This window comes from Mesocricetus auratus, unplaced genomic scaffold (genome assembly GCF_017639785.1).
Source record: "Mesocricetus auratus isolate SY011 unplaced genomic scaffold, BCM_Maur_2.0 Super-Scaffold_100004, whole genome shotgun sequence".
Taxonomy (NCBI): domain Eukaryota; kingdom Metazoa; phylum Chordata; class Mammalia; order Rodentia; family Cricetidae; genus Mesocricetus; species Mesocricetus auratus.
Genome location: NW_024429189.1, coordinates 87,646,315 through 87,671,768, shown reverse-complemented (window position 1 = coordinate 87,671,768; position 25,454 = coordinate 87,646,315). Strand labels below are relative to the sequence as shown.

Sequence of the window (25,454 nt, the reverse complement as noted above, 5' to 3'; positions counted from 1 at the left end):
TACATTAACCTTAATGCCTTCGAAGTCTGGCATCTTAATGATGCTTAGGCATCATATCCAAGCATATGACCTACACTTCAATTTGCTCGTCTTCTTTTTATTCCTCCGTAGTTTCTCTCACAGCCCTTACACATTCCTCAGCTTTATTTCTCAATATTCCATCTTTCATTGTTGCTAAGTACTGTAAGTTATGGCTTTAATTACTTACTGCTTACTGACCACAGGTATGGAAATTACTATCCTGGCTTCAATAATGCTGGTGCTAGCCAGACCCTCGCCACTTTTTATCATCACTTTTAGATTTGTGTTTTCTAGGTAAAAATTAAATAATGACAAATTCACTTCTTCAAGCCTTGGGGGGAAAGTCTTATTTGCGGGGGTAAGAGGCAGCAGTTTCCTCTTCCTCTTTTATTTCATTTATTTATTATTTATTTTGCATCCTGACATTCTTCAAGCTGGTGACAGTAAACGTTTTGAAAGTGTGAACAGCAGAAGCACCTTTCTACCCCACCTTGGCTTCCCTGTCCACAGGAACCAGTGCTTATGTGGTCCGTTCTGTGTCCTTCCATGGGCATCTCACACACCAGCTGCCCCTGAGTGTGGCCCCTGGGAAGCCCGGACAAAGAGCCACAAAGTCCAGAGGGTAGACAGACCATCCTCTCCTGTTTTTATCCTTAATGACTAAATAAGGAGGGAATGGAAAGGCTACAGCTGAGGCCTGGACAATTCTAAACCTTCTCTGGTCATCTTGAAAGAGCCAGGGCCCTGGCTTCTGCGTTTTCTTTTTCAACACACTCTATGTCCTTATCTCTTTCAAACAGATGTCTTACAGGCATACATGTGGTAAGTGACCTCAGAATTTACTTAGGGCCAGAGACTCAGAGTTGGATGCAGACCCACTGTAGGCAACTGCATCTATAGTTGCCCCGGTAACTTCTGGGTGGGGGGTTGTCTTGAGGTCATTAAAGTTTGAGTTTTTTTCCAGCTACCAGTCTTCCCTGGAGTTCTCACTCCAGCCTGCCGGACAGAATCCTGCCTAAGCCTTCTGGCTAAGAGAGATCGTGGGGCAAAGGGGGTCACTCCCAGCAGCTGGTCTGGGAGATAGCAGCAGCAAGGAGGGAGTAGGAGACAAGAAACCTGTCAGGAAGTCCACAGAGGAGCCAGAGAATTTTGCTTTTTACAAACCTTTAAACCAACAGAAGTCTTCTGTCTTTTCAGTGTGGAAAGAGATTTGGAGAGAGAGTCTGGAGGCAACAGTTCAAGGCAAACATTTCCTGTGCTCAAGTGGATCTGAGTAGCCTGCAGCCATGGGACAAGGTAAGCTAAGCCAGTTACTGACTGTTATGGCTGTCTTCATGACATGTTTTTATTAAAGGAAGTATGTTTGGTGATGGAGGTGACAGTAGTGTGTGAGGAGGGCTGGGGAGGGAGGTATTTGGAGTGGGATGGAAGTGGTGTGGTGTGAATACAGGGTAGGTGGTTGTATGGTAAATTTAATTGCAATAATGATAGTGGAGTGATGGTGACTATCATGGATTTATAGTCATAGCCCAAGATCAACATAATGTAAATGGTTAGAACTCTCTAGACTGTGATACAAATGAGGTACACCTGGTGTGCTGACTAGTTTTCATGTCAGCTCGACACGGGCTAGAGTGATTTTGGAAGAGGGAACTTCAATTGAGAAAATATCCCCCACAAGATTGGCTGATGGGCAAGCATGTGGCTCATTTTCTCAATTAATGATTGATGTGGGAGGCCCCAGCCCACTGTGGACTGTGCTAGCCCTAGGCAGGTGGTCCTGTATGGTATAAGAAGGTAGGCTGGGCGAGCCAGTAAACAGCAGTCTTTCACGGCTTCTGATACAGTTCCTGTCTCTAGGTTCCTGCCCTAACTTCCCTAGATGATGGACTTCACTTGTAAGATGAAATAACCTTTTCTTTCCCATCATATCATTAGAAAAGTAAATGAAGTTGCCTGGGAAATCCCAAGCTGTCACATTCTTAAAGTCTAATAGGTGAGAAGGGATGGTAGGAGTCAGTGAACAGCATAATGGGCAGAGACAGTCACGAAGTCAAATGGAGGGGAGGTAGGAACTCTGGGGGTCCTCTGATCTGAGTGTCCAAATAGGTGAAGCCTGAGCCCCAGGCACATCTTAGAAATCCTTAGGACTGATCCCACGTTCTTGTACTGCCATTAAGCGGGCACAGGTTGGCTGGGAAATCAATTGTGTTTGGCATACTGATGGGCAAAGGATGCTGAAACAGACTAGATCAAGTCCTTCAGCAAGCTCACAGCAGGGGTGGGGGCAGAGAGCAATGGGCAATGCCTATTAAATGGGGTGAGTGATTTAGGGGAACAGAGTACTGTGGAAGCTGTGGACCAAGCTCCACCTGGAGAAGTCCTCAAAGGCTTTATGTGTTGGGAGATGAGGACACACCTTTCAGATAAAAAGAGGCCAGGAAGCCTTCCAGACAGAACCAGAGTTCTGGAGGGTAACTCTTGCCAGGATTCTGTGGTTATTATGTGAGCCCAGTGTATCTGGGCTCAAATCATGTGACAGCTTCCACCACCCAGTCCAATTCAACCATCCCATAGGGGCTGGGCTCAGTCTGGGCCCCAGAACCAGTATGCTGAGAGGAGTCATCAGGTGCTTCCGGCCGCTGCTGTTGCTGGCTTTACAAATCCTAGTTTGACTGAAGCTCTTTTATCTACTGCCATGACCTGAACACCTCACTGGTAGGTGAGAGGGAGACAGGATGCAAAGGGCACCCAGGGGCACCAGGAGCAGGTGTGCAGGGAGGTTTTACATCTTCAGATTCAACATGTCAGCTCTTTCCCCAGCATTATACATCATCAGACATTGGCTCCACCACAACCACAGGAAAAGCAGGGAACACAAGCCTTTTTCCCACTTCTTCCCTCTGCTCTTGAGCACTCATCCAAGAAGTTTGGTGACTGAAGTGGGAGTCCCCTGTACTTGTCAATACATGTCCTGGGGCCCAAAGGACTTGTTTCAGGGTTAGATCATTTCCTTGAAGCAGATCAAATTTTAGTCCACACTTGCTAGCAAAAGCCACAGCTTCTTCCTCCCAGCAGCTGAGCCCATGCAAACACTACAGGCTAGTTTTTGCTGAGGAGGCTCCCAATGGAGAGCCTCTGTTGTCAACAAAATGATGTGTATCATTCCTTCAATACATGAAGAATTAAACTTTTATTTTTTTGGTCTTGTGCCTTACTTCAGGATTGCTAAGCATTTTTTATTTTTAAAAAGTTGTATTGATTTTTATTTTATGTGTATGAAAGTTTTGCCTGTATGTGTACCATATGTGTGCCTGGTACCTTTGGAGACCAGAAGAAGGGCATTGATTATTCTGGACTAGGAGTTATAGCCAGTGGTAAAGTTGCCATACTGTAATACTGTAAATCAAACCCAGTCCTGTAGCATGATTAATAAAGATCCAGAGACAGATATTCTGGTTCAAGCTGAAAAATCAGAAAAGCAAAGTATCCAAGCCACCAGAAAGCTCTTACCTCTACTTAGTTCTGTCTCCATGAGCTACCCACCAAGCTTCAAACTGCTGCTTCTCTTCAACATGGCTGGAGACTAAATCTCAGAATGCAGCCTGAGACTCTGGGCTCCTGTCTTTTATATACCTCTCTAGAGCTGGGATTAAAGGCATGAGCTCTAATTCTCTTTTAGACTGATTCAATCTTGTGTAGGCAAGGGTGTCCTTGGACTCACAGAGATCCATCTGTCTGTCTTCTGAATCCTGGGATTAAGGGTGTGTGCCACCACTGCCTAGCTCTATGGCTAGCTAGTGTGGCTGCTGGAATTAAAGGTATGTATCATCATTGCCCGACCTTGATAGCTTGCATCCTGAACCCTCAAGCAAGCTTTATTAAATCATAAATAATATATCACCACAGGGTCCTCTGGAAGTACAGTCAGTGGTCTTAACCATTGATCCATCTCTCCAATTCCTGCTAGCATTAAAAAAATTCTTCGTTCCTGGGCTGCAGAGATAGCTCAGAGGTTAAGAGCACTGCATGTTCTTCCAGAGGTCCTGAGTTCAATTCCCAGCAACCATATGGTGGCTCACAACCATCTATAATGAGATCTGATGCTTTCTCTTGGGGTACAAACATGTACACAGATTTTAAAAAACTGTATACATAATAAATAAATAATTAAAAAAGAGTTACCTTAAAAAATTCTTCGTTCCTAATGTTTCCTCTCTATGTAAAATAAAGATTGAGAATCTGTCATAATACACTGGGGCCACCTCCTTTCAAGTACCATGAGATGGTGAGCCTCTAGATCAAAATACACATTACCTCAGGTGAGATGGTTCTATTCTCAGCCTCACTCTTGTCATCTTTAAGACAAGAGAATTTGACTCCCTGATCTCCAATCCAGTTTTAATATTATCTGACTGTGTAAAAAAACCAGTAAGAAGAATATGGGACTAGGGATGGAGCTCAGTTAGTAGAGTGCTGGCCTAGTAGGCACAAGCTCCATGTTCAACCCCAGCACTGCATAAAACACACACCTGTAATCCAGGACTTGGAAGGTGGATGCAGGAGGATCAGAGGTTCAAGGTCAACCTCAGCTGCACATCAAGTTGGAGACCAGCCTGGGGTACAGCAGGGCCTGTCTTACAAAAAGAAGGGGTATGAGGAAGATTCTGGGTGTGCAAGATTCTGGGTTTTATTCATTGTTTGGATTTGGAACCAGAAACTAATGTTAATACTTAAGGGACCTTAATAAGTGTTTGACATTATGCTAATTAAAATGAACGCAAGCACATAGATATGTACATGTATAACTTCATTCATCTCCAGAGACGATTGGCCTGAGAAGAAAACTGAAATTCAGAAGAGTTGCTTGCTTGAGGTTGCACAACTGACAAGGAAATTGAACCCCATTCTTGGAAGGTGCCTTTTATTCATGTAGTTGGGTTTACCTCACATCCATGACTTTCCTTTCCCCACAACAGCTCTGGGTATCAAAAGATGTGACTTAAAGGCAGCAGAAAACAACAAGGAACACCACACCAATGCCATCAGCTCCCAGCACCTTGTTTTGAGGAGGGGACAGTCCTTCACTATCATCCTGAACTTCCGTGTCCCAGTCCGCAAATTTCTGACTTCCCTGAAGAAAGTGGCTCTCGTTGCGCAAACTGGTATGTGGAGCAGGCCTAGACCATTGTGGGGACTTGAGGATCTGGAGGGATTCTCTCCCCAGCATCCTCTCAGAAGACCAAGGTGCAGATGTCCACACTGCAGCTGGCCTTAAGCTGTTCTGCTCCGCAAAGGGGCTATTGTGAGAATGTACATGGTAAATGTGCATAAGGAATTCTGTTTATTATGATTCCAAAGAGCCCAGATGCTTTTTGGCTGCAACTTTGTAGGAAAGGTTGAGTGGGCTCTAACTCTGGCTAAATATAGCATCTAGTCTGTGCTAATCAGTGAAATCTATGTTATGCATCAGCTATTGAATCAAAAATATGTATCATGTAATATCTAATTTAGTTCCTTCACAGGCCCCCATGTCCATGGTCCTGCTTCCTCAGAATCAGCCAACCATGATGGAACATACCCAGGCAAAGATTGTCAAGTAGTCTTTCCCTCATTATCATCAGTTCTTAAAACATACAGCATAGTGACTATTTACACAGCATTCATGTTGTATAAGGTTTCATAATACTTGAAGTTTACAAGAAAATGTAAAGCTATGGTATTTTATAAAAAGAGACATAGACAACCTTGGATTTTGGTATTGCAGGACGTCCTGGAACCAATACCCCTGGATCAGAGGGATGATTGTATCATTATTACACCTATTTTGTAAGCTGTGACCCTTTCATAGATGTAGGTCTAGAAGCACCAAGAGCCTGTGTTCCCCACCATCCTCTACTGCTCCTCATTATAGGAGAACCTCTTTCCTTCTCCTCCAAAACTAATTGGCACCTCCTCCATCTTTGTAATACCTTGATTTATTTATTACTCTGAGCTGTGACTTGGAAGTCCCATGACCAATTTATTGCTGTGCAATTTCAGGAGAGCATCCTTCCAAGGCCAACAAGACTCAAGCCATATTCCCTATTTCCTCTCGGGGTGACCAAAAAGGATGGAGTGCAGCAGTGGAAGAAAGAGATGCCCAGAACTGGACCATTTCTGTAACCACACCCGTGGATGCTGTCATTGGCCACTACTCACTCCTGCTTCAGGTTTTAGGCAGGAAACAATACCCGCTGGGCCAAGTCACACTGCTTTTTAATCCCTGGAATAGAGGTAAATTTCGACCTCAGCTAGACTGAGCCGCACAGGGAAGAAGGGAAGCAGAACTAGGATATAGCTCCAATAGGGAGCGCCTGCCTAGGCCTTGTGGGAAAAACCAGCATCAAATTCCAGCAGGTGCCGTCTTAGGGGCCTATCTTGGTAACCCTGGGACGTCATGTTGAAAGTATACACTTGTTTTACTACCAAAATCAGGTGCCTGTTGAGGCTATTTTGGATTCGTTGAGATGAACTCCAAAGTCTGCCCTTTACTGTAGCAGTATAGAAATGAGGAGCTGGAGAGACACCTTGGCTGTTAAGAGTGCTTGCTGCACAATCATGAGGATGAAGACTTGGATCCCAGATCATACATAACAAGCTGTGTGCCCAACAAGTGCCTGTAAAGCCAGGCCCAAGAGACCCAATGTGCTCTTCCGGCCTCTGAATACACAGGTGTACACCAGAGTACCCACGTGTACATAAACCCAGACACATATGGGAGAGCCATTGACTCTGCTCCTCTGAGAGATGGTTGAGAGAGGTTCAGATGGACCAGGTGTGGTAGCACATGCCTTTAATCCCAGCATACAAGAAGTAAAGACAGAACTGGGAGCCCAGGCAACTCTCTAGTGCTTAGTGTTTCTCACCAAGGCTGAGAGAGAATATTTGGCAAGAAAAGCTGAACCCCACGCTGCTTCCAGCTTCCCAAAGTGAACAATGGTTTCTAAAAGATACCTAGGATAGAGGTGAAGGCTCAGTGAGTAAAAGCAATTGCTGGGCAAGCCTGATGATGTGAGTTCCCAGCCCCAGAATCCAACGGACAGCCCAATGCAATGTGCTTATAGGAAGACCAGAAGCAGAGACGGGAGAATTTCCAGAAGCTTGTAGATCAGTTAGCCTGCCTTACACAGGGGAAGTTTCCCTGTGTCACACAAGGTGGATGATTGGGACTGACACAGTCTCGTGACACTCTGCCTCACCCTTGGAGAAGGGAACTGGGAGAGATACTAGGAAGGGACTGTGTTCACTCTGGACCCAGAGGATCCTTCCCTACAGAAGCCCAATGTCCCTTCTCACCTTGCCCTCTATATTCACTCTGCTTAACCTGTGTTTAATTGCTGTGTTTACTTTGCTTTTTCCCCTGTTACACCTTCTTCTTAAACATTGATCTTCTAAGAGAGACTTAGCAGGGCTCTGGGAAACTCCCTGGAATGTTCCTGATTTCTTTTGAGCCAGTGAGGCTCTCGTTTGCAAACTTCTGGAAACCACTAGGCTTTTTAAGGTTGGCTTGTTCCAGGCCACACCTTGACTGAGGTAGGGTGTCTGGACCAGGTCCTGAGTAAGCAGTGAGAAGGACCCTCCTGAGTCTTCACGAGGCCCAGACACACAAGAAATGCTGAAACCAAACCCAACCTGAGCTGGGAGGGCAGAACCCTAGGCCTGGAGGACAGACAGACCTGGCACCCTCAGGCCCTCATCCTCTCCTGCTTCTTGCCAGATGACGCTGTGTTTCTTCAGAATGAGGCTCAACGCACAGAATACTTACTGAACCAAAATGGCCTCATCTATGTGGGCACCGCAGACTGCATTCAGGAGGAGCCCTGGGACTTTGGTCAGGTAATCAGATCCTCTAGAGGAAAAGAGGAACACTGCCTATCCCATACCTTTAACACGCAGGCCAAACAAGGCTAGTGGGTTCAAAAGCCCTACCTGAAGAATCATTTCTTGAGCCCGTTTCAGCCTTGTGGTGCCTCTGCTGCTTTTGGACCACATTACATCACTCTCCAGAGCTGCTAGTTATCTTCACAGATGCCATGGAAACCCAGCTTCTGATAAATGCCCTCTGTCCAGAGTAGAGACCCACACATGCCCTGGCCTGACAGCCGAGCAGCCAGACCACCACCTTCCTTCCCAGCATCCACCCCATGCTCTGGCTGCGAGGACATGGAGGCTGGGGAATTCCTCTGTCTGGACTATCTTCCTTCTCTTTTTTCTTAGAATACTACTTCCCAGTCTTACAACCTTCTGGAAGTTTCTCCCAGTCCTTAAAGACAGAGGCGTTGTTCCACTGTGCCATCTGCTGTGTCTCCTGGAGTCTGAGATACACTGCTACGGCTACCTGAGGGGCCATATCCCAAGCAGGGGCTCCTCCAGAGTGGGAGCTTCCATACCTGGCTCAGTGCCTGTGCAAACATTAGATATTCACTAAGTAAAAACTAATGAAGTTAAATGACTTGAAATGACAGTACTGATAATGGCACATGCCTTAAATCCCAGCACTTGGGAAGTATAGGCAAGCAGACTTCTGTGAGTTCAAAGTCATCTTGGTCTACACAGTTAGACCCTATGTCAATAAAAATAAATAAATTAAATGGCCCAACACCAGTCTCCATGAGATCACATCCTATCAGGAAAGCAAGGGCACGGAACAAAAAACTGGGTGCTGGGTACACGGCTGGGTGGTTCAGGGAGAAGAGGGAAGAGTCAGAGCCAGAGCACCCATGGTGGATGTAGAGGCAGGCAAGGAAGACCTAAGACCCAAGCTTGGGAGAGCGACAAGATAACAGAACTGCCCTAGGAGATAGCGCCTGGCCTGGGAACCCTTCATCTCATCCTGCATTGTCCTTACAGTTTGAGAGAGACGTCATGGACCTCAGCCTGGACTTACTGAGTGTGGACAAGCGAGTGGAGAGGTGGGGTCAGCCTGCACATGTGGCCTGTGTAGTGGGCACATTGGTGAGCATGAGCCTGGGGGACCAGCGGGAGAGGAGATGGGACAAGAGTACTTGATGGAGGGGCCCCACCTTCATGGCTCTGGAAGCTCTCAGAGCACAAAGTTCCCCTCTCCCAGAGTGTGGGAAAAGTCCTCAGAGAAGAGCATCATGGGAAGAGGAACAAGGCAAGGAAAAGAGAGAGAGGTTCTTCTGAGAGACGCCGGGAAAGGGAGGAAACTGGCCTCGATTGTCTCAGCATACTCTTACTCCTAGCCCTGCCCTGGAAGCTTAGAGTCCTAGGAGGGAAGATGTACCCTAGCCTTCTCAGTGCTTGCTGCTGTGGTGATCCAAGGGTCTTTTTTATTTCTAAATGTCCCTAAGAATATGCAGATCATAAAGGTGGCTTGGTGTGCTCAGTGGTGGTGGTACACGCCTTTAATCCCAGCACTCGGGAGGCAGAGGCAGGAGGATCTCTGTGAGTTCGAGGCCAGCCTGGTCTACAAGAGCTAGTTCCAGGACAGCCTCCAAAGTCACAGAGAAACCCTGTCTTGAAACACACCTCCAAAAAAAGGATGGCTTGGTGTTTCTCATATGTTTTAGTTAGGGTTAATATTGTTGTCATGAAGCATCATGACTAAAAGAGTTGGGGAGGAAAAGGTTTATTATGGTTTATATACCCTAAGTCACAGACCACTAAGAGGAGCCAAGGCAGAAACTCAAAGAGAGCAGGAGTCCTGGAGACAGGAACTGATGCAGAGGCTAGGGAGGAGTTCTTGTGTGATCTACTTTCTTATAGAACCCAGGACCACCAGCCCAGGGATGGCACCACCCACCATGGGCTGCGCCCTCCCCCATCAATCTATCATTGATTAAGAGCATGCCCTCCAGGGCTGCCTACAGCCAAATCTTATGGAGACATTTTCTCAACTGGGGTTCCCTTCTTGCAGATGACTGTTGCTTATGTCAAGTTTACTTAGAACTATCCAGTGCACCATGTCCATAAAGTCCTCTCAGAGAAGTAATACATTCTCCATTTCCTCTCATACCTTTCAGTCTCTCTCTGAAAGGCAGGATGTGGGTCGTCTATTCTGTAAGAAGGAAGGGGTTTGAGATAAGTGGCCTCCAAGACCCAGGGCGAAGAATGTTGAAGGAGTTGGGGCAGAGTAAGCAGAGGACAAGTAGACCCAGTTCTCGAGCTCCACCCTGTGGCTGGAGCTGGAGGATGATTTAGATGAAGAGTCCGGGGTCTGGGGTGTACGGGCTGGAGCCTGCAGCATGCTGGTTTGACAAGCTCTAGGAACTGAGTCACATGCTTGGCAAGCTGCAATGAACACTCCCACTGACGACCACATATCTACCCCAACAGCTGCATGCTCTGAAGAAAAAGAGTGTACTGCCAATGTCACAGACCCAGGCTGCCCAGGAAGGGACCTTACTGTACAAGCAACGGGGGAGCGTGCCCATACTGCGCCAGTGGCTCACTGGCCACGGACGACCCGTGTGTGAGAGCCAAGCCTGGGTGTTCGCTGCTGTTGCTTGCACAGGTACAGGGCAGGCAACATGCAGGTCAGTCTTCTGGGGTGCTGTAGTGTCTGGCCAGCATCTTGAGTTGTTCCTTTGCCTCCCGTGTAGGAAGGATGTCCCCTAAAGCAGGCACTGCCTCCTCTCCTCAGCCTTCCCCCACCTGATTTCCAGACCAGCTGTTCCTTCTCTTTTCCCTCAGCAAATCTGAGCTCATTTACAAACTCTGCTCCCAAACCTACTTTCTCCCCAAAACATCCCCACCTGTCCCCCACAGAGCAAGCCTCAGTGCTCCTAAATCTCCCCCTTGCTCTATACTCCTGTGCTTGCATAATTTGTGTATCATTTGCCAGCCTTCATCTGTTCAGCTCAGACCCCTCCTCGTTCCACCATGTCGCCTAACATTTAAGATAGATCCTGTTCAGTCTTGGGATTTTCTGCCCCCTCTGACATTCTGTGCCTCTTCCATGCAGTGCTGCGTTCCCTTGGCATCCCAGCGCGAGTCGTTACCACATTTCCTTCAGCCCAGGGTACCAGTGGGAGCCTGCTGGTGGATGAGTACTACAATGAGGAGGGACTACTGAATGGAGAAGGACAGAGGGGCTGTATCTGGTGAGAAGCCTAAAGGAGAAAGTGTTCTAAACCAGAAAGGGCTCCAAAATGCCACGTTCCACGTGAACCCCTTACTTTGAGAGCCCTGGGCTAAGAGCAGACCTTCAGGACTCTTACAGGAGGTGGTGGTGGTCAGTGATGGAGAGTATGTGCCTCTCTAGAGGTGTCCTTTCTCTTCATATGCAGTGCCCTCCTATCCCCATGGCAACAACCCTCTAAAGGCACATCGCTAGACTCCCTTCCACACACTCCTTTTTGCCCACTTGAAGTTTTTTTTTTTTTTTTTTGCCTTTGATACTTTTAGGATCTTCCAAACTTCTGTAGAATGCTGGATGAACAGACCTGATTTGTCCCCGGGTTATGACGGATGGCAGATTCTGCACCCAAGAGATCTTAATGAAGTTGGAGGTAAAGCCTAAAGACCAACCAGGGATGCAAGAGCTGAGGATCTAGGAGCAGCATGTGGTCCAAAAAGGGTCTTCATCCTCTAAAACAGGAAAAGCAGAAGGCATGATGCCAACAGGCTCAAGGGAATAAAGATGTCCACTACCCCACCACAGACTGCATGAACACTAGGCCCATTTCAAGCCAGGAGCAAGGAATACCATCTCAATGAAAGACAAAGGGTCTTAAGATGGCTATGGGTATTCTGGAGTAGGGCCTGGGACTTGTCTGTGTGTGGCTGAAAGGGGCCATGTAGCAATCACAAGCCTAGAGAGGGAAACTTCAAGGAGCCAAAGAATGGTACCTCCTTTCCCTGGAAAAAAGTCAGAGAACCTGGCACATAGAAAGCAGTCAAGAAGGTGACCTGTTCATAGCCTATTAGTGTTAAGCTGTGCACCAGTTACGTCCCTCTGAGGTCCTTCCTGTCTAGTTTCTGATACAGGTCAGGACCTAAAAGTATTTTCACTGTGTTATTGTGAGTTTCATCTTTAATACTTTCTCAGAAAGCCTGTCTACTTCCTACCTCTGACCTTGATTCTGGAGAAGAAGCAATAGTGTCCAAGGGTGACACAATGAGCTCTAAACAGAGCAGAGATCTAAGTGGTTCTTCCGCTCATCTGCCTTTCTCTCCCTCAGTCCTGGGACCCTGCAGTCTGGTCCCAGTCAGAGCAGTCAAGGAGGGGGAACTGCAGCTGGACCCAGCAGTATCAGACCTGTTTGCTGCAGTAAATGCCACGTCCATGGTCTGGAAGTGCTGTGAAGATGGGACATTGGAGCTGACCGACTCCAAAAAAAAGAATGTTGGCAATGGCATCAGCACCAAGGTCGTGGGCTGTGACCGCTGCGAAGACATCACCCAGAACTACAAGTACCCTGAAGGTGCTGACCAGCAAAGGGAACTGACCTATTCATCTGAGATAGCAAATGAGGGGAGGGGAATGGGCCAGACAGACGCAGGCCAGAAAGAGTCCCAGTCTTTTCCTTATCAACCCTGGCTATAACATGACTGCCAGTTTGGATCAGTCAGTTCTGCACCATAGGAGGTTGAGGTGTAGAATGCACTACAGTACTCATGACTTCTGTTCAGGAGACATCAGTCCCTAACCCCAGGCAGTCCTGAAACCAAAACTGCCTTCAAATATTTTCAAATGTCCCCTGGAGGAGTGGGTGTCAAAATTACTCCTACCTGAGAGCTGTTGTTATAAAACAAAACACTAAATGTCAAACTAAATACCAATCTCCATCCAACGTTACCTCTCTCTCCCTCCCTTCCAAGATCCCCAGCTATTTCTCTCTATTAGCTTTTCCCTCACTCCCTGGAGCCTTCCCCTTCATAGTACTGTCCTTGCCTGACTCTGTCTTCTTCACTCTTTTCCACAACCTGGTTACTCTAGGGGCTTCCTTACCTCTTACCCACAGGATGGCAACCCCCTGACTCCGGTCTCTCCATCACAGTTCACTTTCCTATTTCAGTTTTGAGAATGAATGTTCTAAGACATGAATGTCCTTGTTATCGTCTCACTCAAGAATATTCTGTGGCCCCTTTGCCCTTTGAGTAAGTTCAAGTCCCTTCACATATGAAGAGTCAATTTCTTGCAAAAATGTCTCCAGCAACAGCATCAACTTGTTGAAAACACTTGTTTTCCTTATGCAAAGGCAAATCCAAAGCCTGAGACATTTGCAAATCTGTTTAGGATTTTAATTCTGCACTTTTACCAGATGGATCTGTAGCTGCTGAGTCAGAGGTCTGTTTGTCTCTTCTGTTCTGCAGGATCTCCTCAAGAGAAAGAGGTACTGGAGAGAGTACAGAAAGAAAGGAAATACCTGAAAGACATGTGTCCTCCGAGTCCTGAGCCCGTTGACCCTATGTACCTGTTCTTGGGCACACCTAGCTCCTTCCCCTTGAGAGGGCAAGGTCACATCTCAGTGACCCTGATTAATCCCACGGACCAGGAGAAGGAGGTGCATCTAATGATCAGGGCCCAGGCTGTGTACTACAATGGAATCCTTGCTACTGATCTCTGGAGGCAGAAGCAGTGCTTCAGACTTGGGACCAACCAAGGTAACTCACTGGGCCTCCAGCAGACACCCTATACACTTGGTTCTAAGTTGGGCTCCGTCCACAGGTCTCTAGAGACGGCTTGTAGCCCCCTGGTGCTCACACTCACTCACTCATTCAACACAGATACATTTGGTCTGACACAGGTAAGAGGATCAAAATTGCAACTGCACTCAGGTAAGTAAACCAACCCATCCTGGCAGGGAGAAAGCATCTGAGGCCAACAGAGCTCAGGCCAGGAAAGGCTGGGGCAATCTGCACCCAAATGCTCCAGAGCAGGCTATTTTGAAGAATGAAGAAGGACAAGATGGACAGAAAAGTGTGCCAGGCATTCCAGACAGAGGGAAGATGTCCCTTCTCTTCCTTAGATACTATTTTAATTGGTCTGAGATGAGGTCAGGCACAGGAACTTGTCAGAAGTGCTGTGTATTTTAGGGTTAAGATTCCCTGAAGTCGTTCTTGAACTCGGTCATACACTGGAGTCACCTGGGGAAGCTCTATGTTTGGGCAAAACCCTGGCAATTAGGAAAAACAACACAACAGCAACTCCATAGTAGACACAATCAGAATTTACAAAACTCCTGAGCAAATCTCACTGCACAGGCAAGCTTCAGGAGCAAGGATAGCGCTCATCTACATACCTGCAGCAGCCTTCTACCTGGCCTGGGTCTCCATTCTTTCCATTACTGTGCCTTGCCCAAGCATAGCATGGGTTAGCATGAGAGCTAGACGTGACTCAGCTTATGAACAGTCTTGTACGTCATGCTCAAGAGCCTGAGTTTTGTTGTGTAGGAAATGGTAAACTAATAAAGTTTTCATTAGTGGTGTCAATGTGATCAGAAATCCATTTTAAAAAGAAAGACCTTTTGGCAAAATGGAATGGAGGGAGTCACTAACAAGCAGTTGTTCTTAACCTTGGCCGCACACTGAAGCACCTGGGGGATAATCCTAACACTGAGCCTGGTTGCCAGCATCTGAGCTAACTGACTTGGGGTGTGGCCTGGGGTTGGGACTGTATTATAAAGGATTCTTACACAAAGCCAATATAGAGAACAAGTAGGTTAAAGCAGGTGGTGGTGGGGACTTAGTAACCGTTGAAATCCAGAAACTAAAGCCAGACTAACCTATGGTTTGGGGGAGTCACTAGAAGAGGGGAATGCAACTTTGGGAAAAAAAGATGAATCTAGTTATAGCATGTTAAAAGCCGCAAGCCATTCAAGTATCCAGACAGCCAGCAGAGAACTTGAACACAGAGTTCAAGATCTAGTCCATGCTGGAGAGCAGACATAGAAATCCCAGTATGGCCCAAAACTCAAGGCACAGAGGGTCTTACAGGGCTGGACCTCCAAAATAATACAGAGAAACCCTGTCTCGTAAAACAAAACAAAACAAAACAAAAAAGAGTCTGAGGGGTCAGGACACCCAGCAAGGTTGGCAGAGAGGTCAGGCTGAAAAGCATAGACTGTGAAAATGACCTGGCTGAGAGGCAATGACAAAGGCTGGCTTCCAGGGGTTTAAACTTATTGAATTCAGGAAGTGACACAGTGCAGTTCTTCCAAAAGCATGATGGGGAAAAGGAGGGGCTAAGTGGGTAGTTACCCATGGACAGTTGGTAGAGAGAGGGTGCTGATTCTTTGGTTTGTTTTGAAGGCGGATCTGCTCATATGCTGAGGTAAATAACCAGCACAAAAACTGAAACTTTGGGAGATGTGTGTTATAAATGACAGCATAGTCTCTGGGCAAATAACTAATCAGAATAATTATAACTCACATTTACTAAGCACTTTATATTTGCTGGAAATTGGGATGAATGCATTATATGCTTCATCTCATTATTATCACAACAAGGCAAGTATCATTCTTATCAGCAGAGGAAACTGAGACACAGAGGTTGAATAATTTGCCAGAGATCACACAGCTCATCAACAGTGAGTGATAATGGGACACATATTTAAAAAGCAAAGGACTCAAGGTGGACAAGGGGATAGCACCCTCTGCAGGGAGGTCACAGCAGGGAGAAATGTTTATGTTTGCAGGTTGAGCTTAAGGGAGTCCCACTTGATAGTTAACATTTTCTGTGAAAAAGGCATGAGAACAGGAGAAGGGGCAGGAACTGTGCAAGCATGAATTCAACAACTGGTGGGTGGTAAGTTTTGAGATGAACACTTCCTTCAAAGCATGTCACATAACACAAGCCACCCCACCATTTTTAGTCAAGATGCCATGGCTTGTTCTACTTCGCAGGAGCTTTTCTATAGCCCCGGTGAGGCAGTCAGCGTTTGAGTGTTGGCAGAGATGGTCATGGGGTAGAAGTCTTGGATAAGTTCGGAGTAGCTGTAGGGAATGCAGCGTCTTTCTGACCTCAGGGAAACTCTAAGTCCTCTGTCATGGGCAGAGCTATGATTTGATTCTGTCATAAATGTAATCCATGCTTTGTACTCTTGCCTGTTGTATGTTACAGTTCTGAAAATATCCACCAGCCTCTCCTCCTTCAATTTTGAGCAAGACCTACCTGAGAACAGCTTCCTCAGAGTCACAGCAATGGCAACACATTCACACATCAGCCTCAGCTGCTTTGCTCAGGAAGACATAGCCATTGATAGACCGAATCTTACCATCAAGGTGGGCACTCCTTCTTCACTGAATTACTCTTAGCTGCTACCATGCAGGGCTGTTGGGTGGAAGAGTTTGGGGATGATTAGGAGGTGTGGCCTTGTTAGAGAGGGTGTGTCACCAGGGAGGGTCAGTCCTACTCTCACTCTGCTGTTTTGTGGCCCATTGATTTCTAACCAGGACCATTTTGTGGCCATGCATCTCAAACTATCCATTGGTGCAGGGTGGGCTCACCATTAAGTAGACAACTGAAAACAATGAATCTATCAGTAGCCAGTAGTTCAGCAGGGCTACATAGGGTCTGATGAGCATCTTAGGTTCCATGATTGGCTAGTGGTGGGCCCAGTCTATGCAAGCTCAATGCACATAACTGCTGTTGCTGTGACATCGTGTTTGACATGCTGTGTTGTGTCCTGAAGATAGCATTTCACAGCCAATTTCCTTATGGTTCAGATCTTACATTCCTTCCATCCACTCTTCAACAATGACCTTTGAACCTTAGAGCAGGTGATATAAATGTCCTGCTTATTAGGGCCAAGCATTCAACCATCACTTATTCTTTTTTTTTTTTTTTGGTTTTTTGATACAGGGTTTCTCTGTATTGTTGTGGAGGCTGTCCTGGCACTCACTCTGTAGACCAGGCTGGCCTTGAACTCACAGAGATCCGCCTGCCTCTGCCTCCCGAGTGCTGGGATTAAAGGCGTGCGTCACCACCGCCCGGCTCATCACTTATTCTTAACAGCTTGAACAGCCATGAGTCCCTGCACTGTTTTGACAGTGCTGGCGGGACAGTGGGAGGTTTGCCTTGTGCCCTTTATCTCAATACAATATTCGTGAGATGGAACTGAAGACGAGGTTTCTGTCCTGCGTGGTCTCGCAGCCGCTTAATCCCAAATAAACACACAGAGGCTTATATTAATTATAAACTGTTTGGCCAATTGCTCAAGTTTCTTATTGGCTAGCTGTCTCTTAATTATTAACCCATTTCTATTAAACTATGTATTGGCATGAAGCTGTGGCTTACCTGTAATGCATGTTACTCCTTCAGTGACTACACAGAATCTCTTTGGCAGCTCCTCTCTGCCTTCCTCTTGCCAGCATTCTCCTAGTCTGGTAGCCCCACCTATACTTCTTGCCTAGCTACTGGCCAATCAGCATTTACCTATCAACCGATATGAGAAATGTATATTCACGGCATACAGAAGGGCATCCCCCATCATGGAACAATACTTGTTACTCAGATAAGAAAATGGATTCCTAGAGTCCAACATACCCAATATCACAAAGTATAGTCCTAAAATGTCATCACCCTTCTTTTTACGAGTCTATCATGAAGTGGGTAAGACGTGGTCTTCATCTTCAAGAAGCTCTAATTAGATAAAGTAGGCACAGCATTTGTCTTTTGTGTAAGTGTAGGAAGAAAAAGCAATTGATTTCAACTGTTGGGTTTGGGCACAGTTTCATGAAGAAAATAACACTCAGGCTGAACCTTGCGAAATGGGTTCACTATTAGTTCTATATTTGGGGAAGCCCAATAAAGACTAAAGACAGGTCAAAGAAGTATGAAGGAAAGGAGTCTGAGGGGTGTCATGTAGTCAAGGATGGATGAGGTTGGAGAGGTGGGTAGAGGACACTGGTACAGGAATCAGACTAAGCTGAATTCCAAAGAGAGTGCATATGTCCCCAGGACTCCTAACAAAGAAAGGAACCACAGAAGCCATGTGTGATATAGCAATGGAGAGTGTTCATGAAGAAAGACTGGGGGAAAGCAAAGAAGCCACCTGAGAAGTCTGGGTCAGGGTGGCAGAGATGAGAGGCGTTTGAGGGCATTCACAGCAGAGGAAGACATGCCTATGTCTCTGTATCCATGGCCTTTCTCTACATGTTGTGTCTTCCTACAGATGCCAGAGACAGCAGAACAGTACCAGCCTCTCACTGTCTCAGTTGGCATCCAGAACTCCTTAGACTGCCCCATGCAGAACTGCATCATCTCCATCTTTGGAAGGGGACTCATTCATAGAGAGAAGAGATATAGGTAAGAGACTGTATGCTGTAACAAATCTTTCTCTGTTCCACCAGCCAGCTCCCAAATAGTGGCACCAAGACTTCTTATTAATTATAAAAAGCTAATTAATTAGCTTAGACTTGTCCCACAAGCTTTTATAATTTAAATTAACCTATTGTTTTACCTTTTTTTCATTCTGTATGTCCAGCTCGTTCTGTGTCTCATTGGAGTCTCTTCTTACCTCAATTATCTCCTCCAACTTCCTTTCTCTACCTAGAAGTCCCACCTATACCTCCTAGATAGCTACTGGCCATCCAGCTCCTTATTAAACGACAATATATCAATTACAGCAATATATCTTTACACAGTGTACAAAGATCCCACAACAGTAAGCTTCTTATCCCACTGAAAGATCTCAACTGGTTTGGACTCACTGACTTAAGAACAATAGTCCATCATTTTTCCATATCTCTGAAGGTAGAGCAAATGTCCCCAGAAGTTGAATTAAAGCTAGCAAATAGCTGTGCTTAAAGCATCCCACTGCTTTCCTAACCCAGAGTACCAAAGTCCAAATTCCTCCAAACAAAAACATTGTCAGGCCTATCCCAGAAATACCCCCAGTGCCTTAGTTAGGGTTTATATTGCTGTGAAGAGACACCATGACCACAGCGACTCTTATAAAGGAAAACATTTAATTGGGGTGGCTTACTGTTTCAGAGATTCAGTCCATTATTATCATGGAATGACAAGTCAGCATGCAGGCAGACATGGTGCTGGAGAGGTAGCTGAGAGTTCTAAAGCTTGCTTAGACAACAAGACGTGAACTGAGTGTCACACTGAGTGAAGCTTGAGCAAAGGAGACCTCAAAGTCTGCCCCTATAGTGACATACTTCCTCCAACAAGGCCACATCTACTTCAACAAGACCACACAACCTAATAGTGTCATACCCTATGATCTTATGGAGGCCAGGTACATTCAAACCACCACACTCTTATGTCTCATACACATCCACAAAGTTTCATACATGTCCCTTCCTCATAAATGTCCTCTTCAAAGCTAAACATTGGTGATTCCAGGGATCATACCTGTACAGGAATGGCATTTGCCGGTCACAGTACACGATCTGGTTTAGCTAGATCCTATCAGATTTAGTAGCAGGATAGCTGCAGGTGTCCATATTCCCTCCATCATTATAAGGTAGTCTCTTTTATCACCTGTCTGGCAATATCCATTTTCTTCTTTTCAGTAGAAAAAAAATGTCTAACAGACAGCCATGTCTTTTTTTTCTTATTTGCCCTTCTTTGAGTTGGTTATCCTTTTTCATTTCCTCTTATGCAGTTGTCTCTGTCTCGGCCTGCTTTTATTCTGTAGTTCTTGCCAACATTCTTACTGATTTTTAGGAGTTCCTGTGTATTCTGGGTCTCCATAGGTCTTTTCAGACGTTGCAAGTATCCATTTTCATTTTGCCTATGGCATTCCTAATTACACGCAGTTTAAAGGCAACACTGAGGTACCCAGCAGGTGCTCCAATTTATTGAGCCACTGGTGCAGCATCATGAAATTCAGTCATTCTTGCCATTAAAATGAGAGGAGTATTCATCAGCATTTAACTAGACCTCGTGATCTCCCGGACCAATTGTGCAGCAAAGTTTCTCTCTCTCTCTCTCTCTCTCTCTCTCTCTCTCTCTCTCTCTCTCTCTCTCTCTCTCTCTCTCTCTCTCTCTCTCTCTCTCTCTCTCTCTCTCATACACACACACACACTCAGTCCCAAACATTCTTAGTTACTGAAAGGCCTGCAGTAGCCCAGGAAGACCAGACACCAGCTTGCTGATACATTGGCACCCTCTCACTCTGCCTGTAGCACCCACTGCACTCAGCAGGAGGAAATGATCAAAAACTGAACCAGGCTAACTCACAGATGCTGAAGGGAGCAACAGATGCAGATGAAAGGCCTCTGCACACTTCCGTCTTGAGGCAGCGGTTGCTCTGTATAGAAAATCTCCTGTATTCTATCTCTTATGATCACTTTCGGCTTCCCAGCAATGTACTTAGATCTCCATATCCTCATGACCCACATCTTCACGTCAGGAAGGACAACTCATGGAGGCCAGCAGAGCAATGACCCTGGGAGAGAATTAACACCTGTCTCTACCTTTATTTCAGATTGGGTTCTGTGTGGCCAGGAAGCTGCCTGTATACTCAGTTCCAGTTCACACCGACACATCTGGGGCTCCAAAGACTCACTGTGGAAGTAGATTGTGACGTGTTCCAGAACCTGACAGGCTACAAAAGTGTCCTTGTGGTGGCCCCTAAGTCTCTGTTTAAGTCCAAAACAGCCCTTGAACTTCCTTCTGAAGTCAGACATACTCCGGAGTGACACTCTGCCCATCAGACAAATGAGTCTTCACTAAGGTTGAGCAGAACAGTGACCAAAAGCCAAGCTAGACTCACAGAAACCAAAATCCATTTCTGTTATGTCTACTTAGGACAGCCAGAAACACTATTTGTCTTAGAATAAACTGCTGTGCATTGGTGACTAAACAAGGCTTTGAAAAGACACTCAACCTTTTCAAAGTATAATTAGATGTTTTGACTACCTTTCTGGAGTGCATTCAAATTTGGGAGGGTTCAGATGTTTCACGACATTTTATTGCTCATTAATATAGCCATTAACTTACAGGAATGAAAGACAACCTAATGTTTAAATCACTCTATTTCTGATGGCACAGGACAATATTGACTAAAAATAAAATTTTTAGGTAATACTAAAATTACATTGATTAATACTACCCTAGCCATCATTGTAAAAGATCCAAATATAAATTAATAGAATTATTAAAACACATAATATAGGGCCCCCAAAATAATCTAAATTTAGCTATAGTGAGATCTTTATGAGTTCTATACTCATTAAATATCCCACAACTCAAGTCTGATGGGAATAATATGGATTTGGCCCAATAGAGAAGTATGAAAATTAAGTACATAGAAAAATATATCCTATAAGCCTGGTGGTGATGCGCACCAAAATACAGTTATGAAGTAGCAACAAAATAATTTTATGGTTGAAGGCCACCAAAACATGAAGAACTGTATTAAAGGGTCACAGCATCAGGAAGATTGAGAACCACTGACCTAGAAGATCATATACTGGAAAACAGGGTTACTAAAGGAAACTCTATCTAGATCTCTATCCTGCTATAGAACTCAGGATTCAAAGGTTGAGGTGAAATCCTCCTGCCTCAGAGAGGCTGAATAACAAGTAGCTAACCTTGTCTCCTTGCTCTATCTTCCAAAAAAAAGGGTTCGTTCTTCTGCTCAGCCCCAATAAAGAACTCTCCCTACATTTAGTTCCTCCCTACTAACTTTCTGTCAGCTAGCTGCTGACTCAACCTCTTGTCCCCAGGTTAATTTTATTTAATCAAACAAATGTAACACATCTTTGCATCATTAACAAAAGCAGCAGAAACAAATGTAACACACCTTTACAAAGCAGCCTTTAGTCCCAGCACTGGGGAGGCAGAGGCAGGTGGGTCTCCACAAAGCTACACAGAGAAACCCTGTCTTGAAGAACCAAAATAAAAAAGTAATAATAATAATATTCCACAACTGAATTGATATTCTTGAAGCAATAAAACACAAAGACAGAAGTTTGGTACCAGGCCAGTGGTTGGGGGGGTGGGGGTGAGGGATGGGGGAGAGGTGGGGAGTGTTCTGTGACAGACCAGACCATGTTGTTTTGGAGAGGATTGTGGAAGGACTTTGGAACTTTGGGCTAGAGGAGTCATTGAGTGTTGAGAGTTCAGTGGAACTGTTCTGTAGGAACTTGGAAGTTTAGAGTATTGAAAGCAATGAAAGTAGGGAGGCCAGGTTTGTGACCTTTCAAAGAAAGTAAAGACTCTACCAGGTCATTTTGTGAAGAATCTGTGGTGTCTGGTAAGATGGCGCCAAAGAATCGGCTGTGATTAAGAAGAGACCAGAACTGCTAAAGTGAAACCTTGGTTTTGCTGGGACAGTGGATGTTGGTCAGCTTGGGAAGAAGAATTAGCTGTGATTAAGAAGAGACCAGCAAGCTGGGCATTGGTGGCACACGCCTTTAATACCAGCACTAGGGAGGCAGAGGCAGGCAGATCTCTTTGAGTTCGATAGAGGCCAGCCTGGTCTACAAGAGTTAGTTCCAGGACAGCCTCCAAAACCACAGAGAAAACCTGTCTCCAAAAAACAAAAACAAATAAAAAACAAAAACAAAAAAAGAAGAGACCAGCAATCATAGAGGTAATGTCTTCAAGGAAGTGTTCACTCAGGGTCAGAACACAGAAGTTGTGTTCCATGGGCGTTGGTAGCCGAACTTGGTAGTGTATGAATCACCCAGAAGGTACTGATTTTAAGGTGTGAAGGGGCCATGAAGAGCAGCTGAAGCTTGGCACTTCATGGCAGGGTTGGAGTCCCTGGAGGAACCCAGATCATGAGTAAATTGCAGAATTTGGACACTAAGTGATCTACACTGTTGGAGTGTGGTTTTGCTTTGTCCAGATTGGGACTTTGCCCTGGTTCTTTCCTCTTGAAGTAAGAAAGTATTTAACTTATTTTTGATTTTACAAAAGCCCATAGTTTAGAGAATGAATTTTTTTGTTGTTGTTGTTTTGGTTTGGTTTTTACGAGACAGGGTTTCTTTGTATTGTTTTGGAGGCTGTCGGTCCAGGCCGGCCAAGAATGAATTTTTAAAGAGGTTTTAGGTTTAAAAGAGACTTTGGAGTTCTAAAGAAACTAAACTTTTAAAATGTTTGAATTGGTAATGACTGTAGGATTTTTAAGTTTGTAATATGTTTTATATTTGTGGTTGTCTTAGTGTTCTATTGCTGCAAAGAGACACCATGATCATGACAACTCTTACAAGGAAAGCATTAATTGGGGCTGGCTCACAGGTTCAGAGGGTTAGTCATTATCATGAAGGCAAAGCATGGTAGCATGCAGGCAGACATGGTGCTGGAGAGGTAGCTGAGAGGTCTACATCTGGATCCACAGGCAGCATAAAGAGACAGAGATGCTATGCTGGGCCTGGTTTGAGCATCTGAAACCTCAAAGCCCACCCCTAGTGACATACTTCCTCCAACAAGGCCATACCTCCTAATAAGAGACTCCAGATAAGCCTATGAGGATCATTTTCATTAAACCACCACAGTGATATTCATTAATCTTAAATCTTGGGAATGAAACTAAAAATGGAAAGGCTATGACTTAATCTTGATGTGTTTGTATGTCAGGTTGATAAGAGGTTATTAATTGTGCTAGCTAGTTTCATGTCAACTTTACAAATGCTAGAGAGTTATCTGAATAAAGGGAACCACAACTAAGGAAATACCTTCATAAGATTTGGCTATAGCGCATTCTTATTTAGTGATTCATGGAGGGTGGGGTACTCAGCCCATTGTGGGTGGTGCCATCCTTGAGCTCATTGTGCCGGATTCTATAAGAAAGCAGGCTGAGCAAGCCATGATGAACACACCAGTAAGCAGCACCCCTCCATGGCCTCTGCATCAGCTCCTGCCTCCAGGATCCTGTCCTGTGTGACTTCCTTCACTGTGGAAGTGTAAGCAAAATAAACCCTTTCCTTTCCAACCTTCTTTGGTCATGGCGTTTCATCATAGCAATAGAAACCCTAACTAATACCCCCTTTGAAGCTGTAATCAAGTCCTCTTCTATAAGTTGTCTTGGTCTTGGTGTCTCTTCACAGCAATAAATAGTAATTAAGACAGAGCTCAATAACAAAATCTTTTGAGGCATAGAGTAACCTGAATAGCATTCAGAAGGACTTACTGGTTCAAATAATAGCACCAAGAGGGACTTTGTGGTCATCTCTATGTATGTAAAAATCAGTATTTTCATTTTACATGCACTTTTGAGCAGACTTGTAGGGTCTCTTACCCCTTCCCTAGAGCTGTGTCATGGTTGTGGTGCTGTTCTCTGCTGGTAGGTTCAGGCAGCATGTGCTGAGCCTCTTTCAAGCTTTTCTCATTATCCCACATCTACTTGCTTGCTCCTCTGGGCAATGGCAGTAAAGGGAGATTGTGGAAATCTTGGCTTCACACTCCTATAATCATAGTACACGTCTGGCTTACTGTAGTTAAATTTTTCCTTCAGTCTAAATTCAGCCTCTGATTTGGTTTCCAGCAGTGAGACCCCATGGGCTCAGAGACCCTCAGGGCGTTTTCCTGCTCTGCACTCATCAATAGGCATCACAGAAAAAAAATCCTAGGCTTGTTTCTGCATTCTTGTAGTCCTTTCTCTGGTCTCCCTCTCTCTCTCTGTGTGGCTCTTTACTGCCTTGGGTTTCTTTACCAACACTCCTGGTCACCCAGATGCAGTTTTGGATCCATTCCCAAGTATTGTTCTACCAGAAATGCATTCTGGTAAGACCAGAATGATGTTTTCATTTAAATTTATGAGCCTAAAGGTTTAATACTCAACATCCTCTGCCTCCTCCTATTACCATGTAAAGCTAGGGACCCACTGTGTATGTGTATGGCAGAACCTGGTTCATGATGCAGCATCAAGATTTGAGCAACAGGCCGGGCGGTGGTGGCGCACGCCTTTAATCCCAGCACTCGGGAGGCAGAGGCAGGCGGATCTCTGTGAGTTCGAGGCCGGGCTGGACCGACAGCCTCCAAAACCATACAGAGAAACCCTGTCTCGTAAAAAAAAAAAAAAAAAAAAAAAAGATTTGAGCAACACACCCCAGATAACATGGACTGTGGAGACAGCTGAGGGAAGGGCCAGCCTTTGCAACCAGAACCCTTAAGGTACCACGATCTGAGACTCCACCCATAAAGCACAGGCTGGGTCATTTATTCAAAGTCACACCGGGAGAGAACAAGAGTATAATGGAGGAACTCCCAGGAGGGAGACAGACTTTTTGTAACTGAGGAAAGAACATTGAGAGATGAGACTGAGTCTGGTTATCAGGCCGGACAGTTTTCATAGCTTATATTGCCAACGAGCTCTCTTCCCTGCATCTATTCCTCCCGTTTAATACCTAATGTCAACTTGCTCCTATTCTGTTATTGCCCTGAGTTACTTTTCTGTTCTCTTTACTGCTTCCTTTTTTATTTTCCTCTTCCAAAGAGCAGATTGAACTAATTTTGCCACACCAAATCCAGTAGATTCTGTGTGACAAGTTCCACAGACTGAGGCGATAACTTCAAA

General features: G+C 45.3%; 1 protein-coding gene across 1 annotated transcript; it reads left to right on the top strand.

The window, feature by feature from the left end:
• The first annotated feature begins 1,307 nt into the window (after positions 1 to 1,307).
• On the top strand, positions 1,308 to 21,766 carry Epb42 (erythrocyte membrane protein band 4.2). Its single transcript, XM_005068442.4, has 13 exons — positions 1,308 to 1,317; positions 5,001 to 5,186; positions 6,064 to 6,297; positions 7,781 to 7,899; positions 8,914 to 9,018; positions 10,363 to 10,540; positions 10,991 to 11,129; positions 11,434 to 11,537; positions 12,210 to 12,452; positions 13,345 to 13,635; positions 16,094 to 16,254; positions 18,147 to 18,280; positions 20,415 to 21,766. The coding sequence occupies exons 1-13, from the start codon at positions 1,308 to 1,310 to the stop codon at positions 20,626 to 20,628; spliced, it is 2,118 nt and encodes a 705-aa protein (XP_005068499.1). The 3' UTR covers positions 20,629 to 21,766.
• The last annotated feature ends 3,688 nt before the right edge of the window (positions 21,767 to 25,454 follow it).

Bases quoted from the DNA above. Each gene is read 5' to 3' on its own strand.
- Epb42 (XM_005068442.4), top strand. The intron at 9,019-10,362 runs GTGAGCATGAGC...CTACCCCAACAG, and splicing joins CCTGTGTAGTGGGCACATTG to CTGCATGCTCTGAAGAAAAA. The intron at 18,281-20,414 runs GTAAGAGACTGT...CCTTTATTTCAG, and splicing joins CATAGAGAGAAGAGATATAG to ATTGGGTTCTGTGTGGCCAG.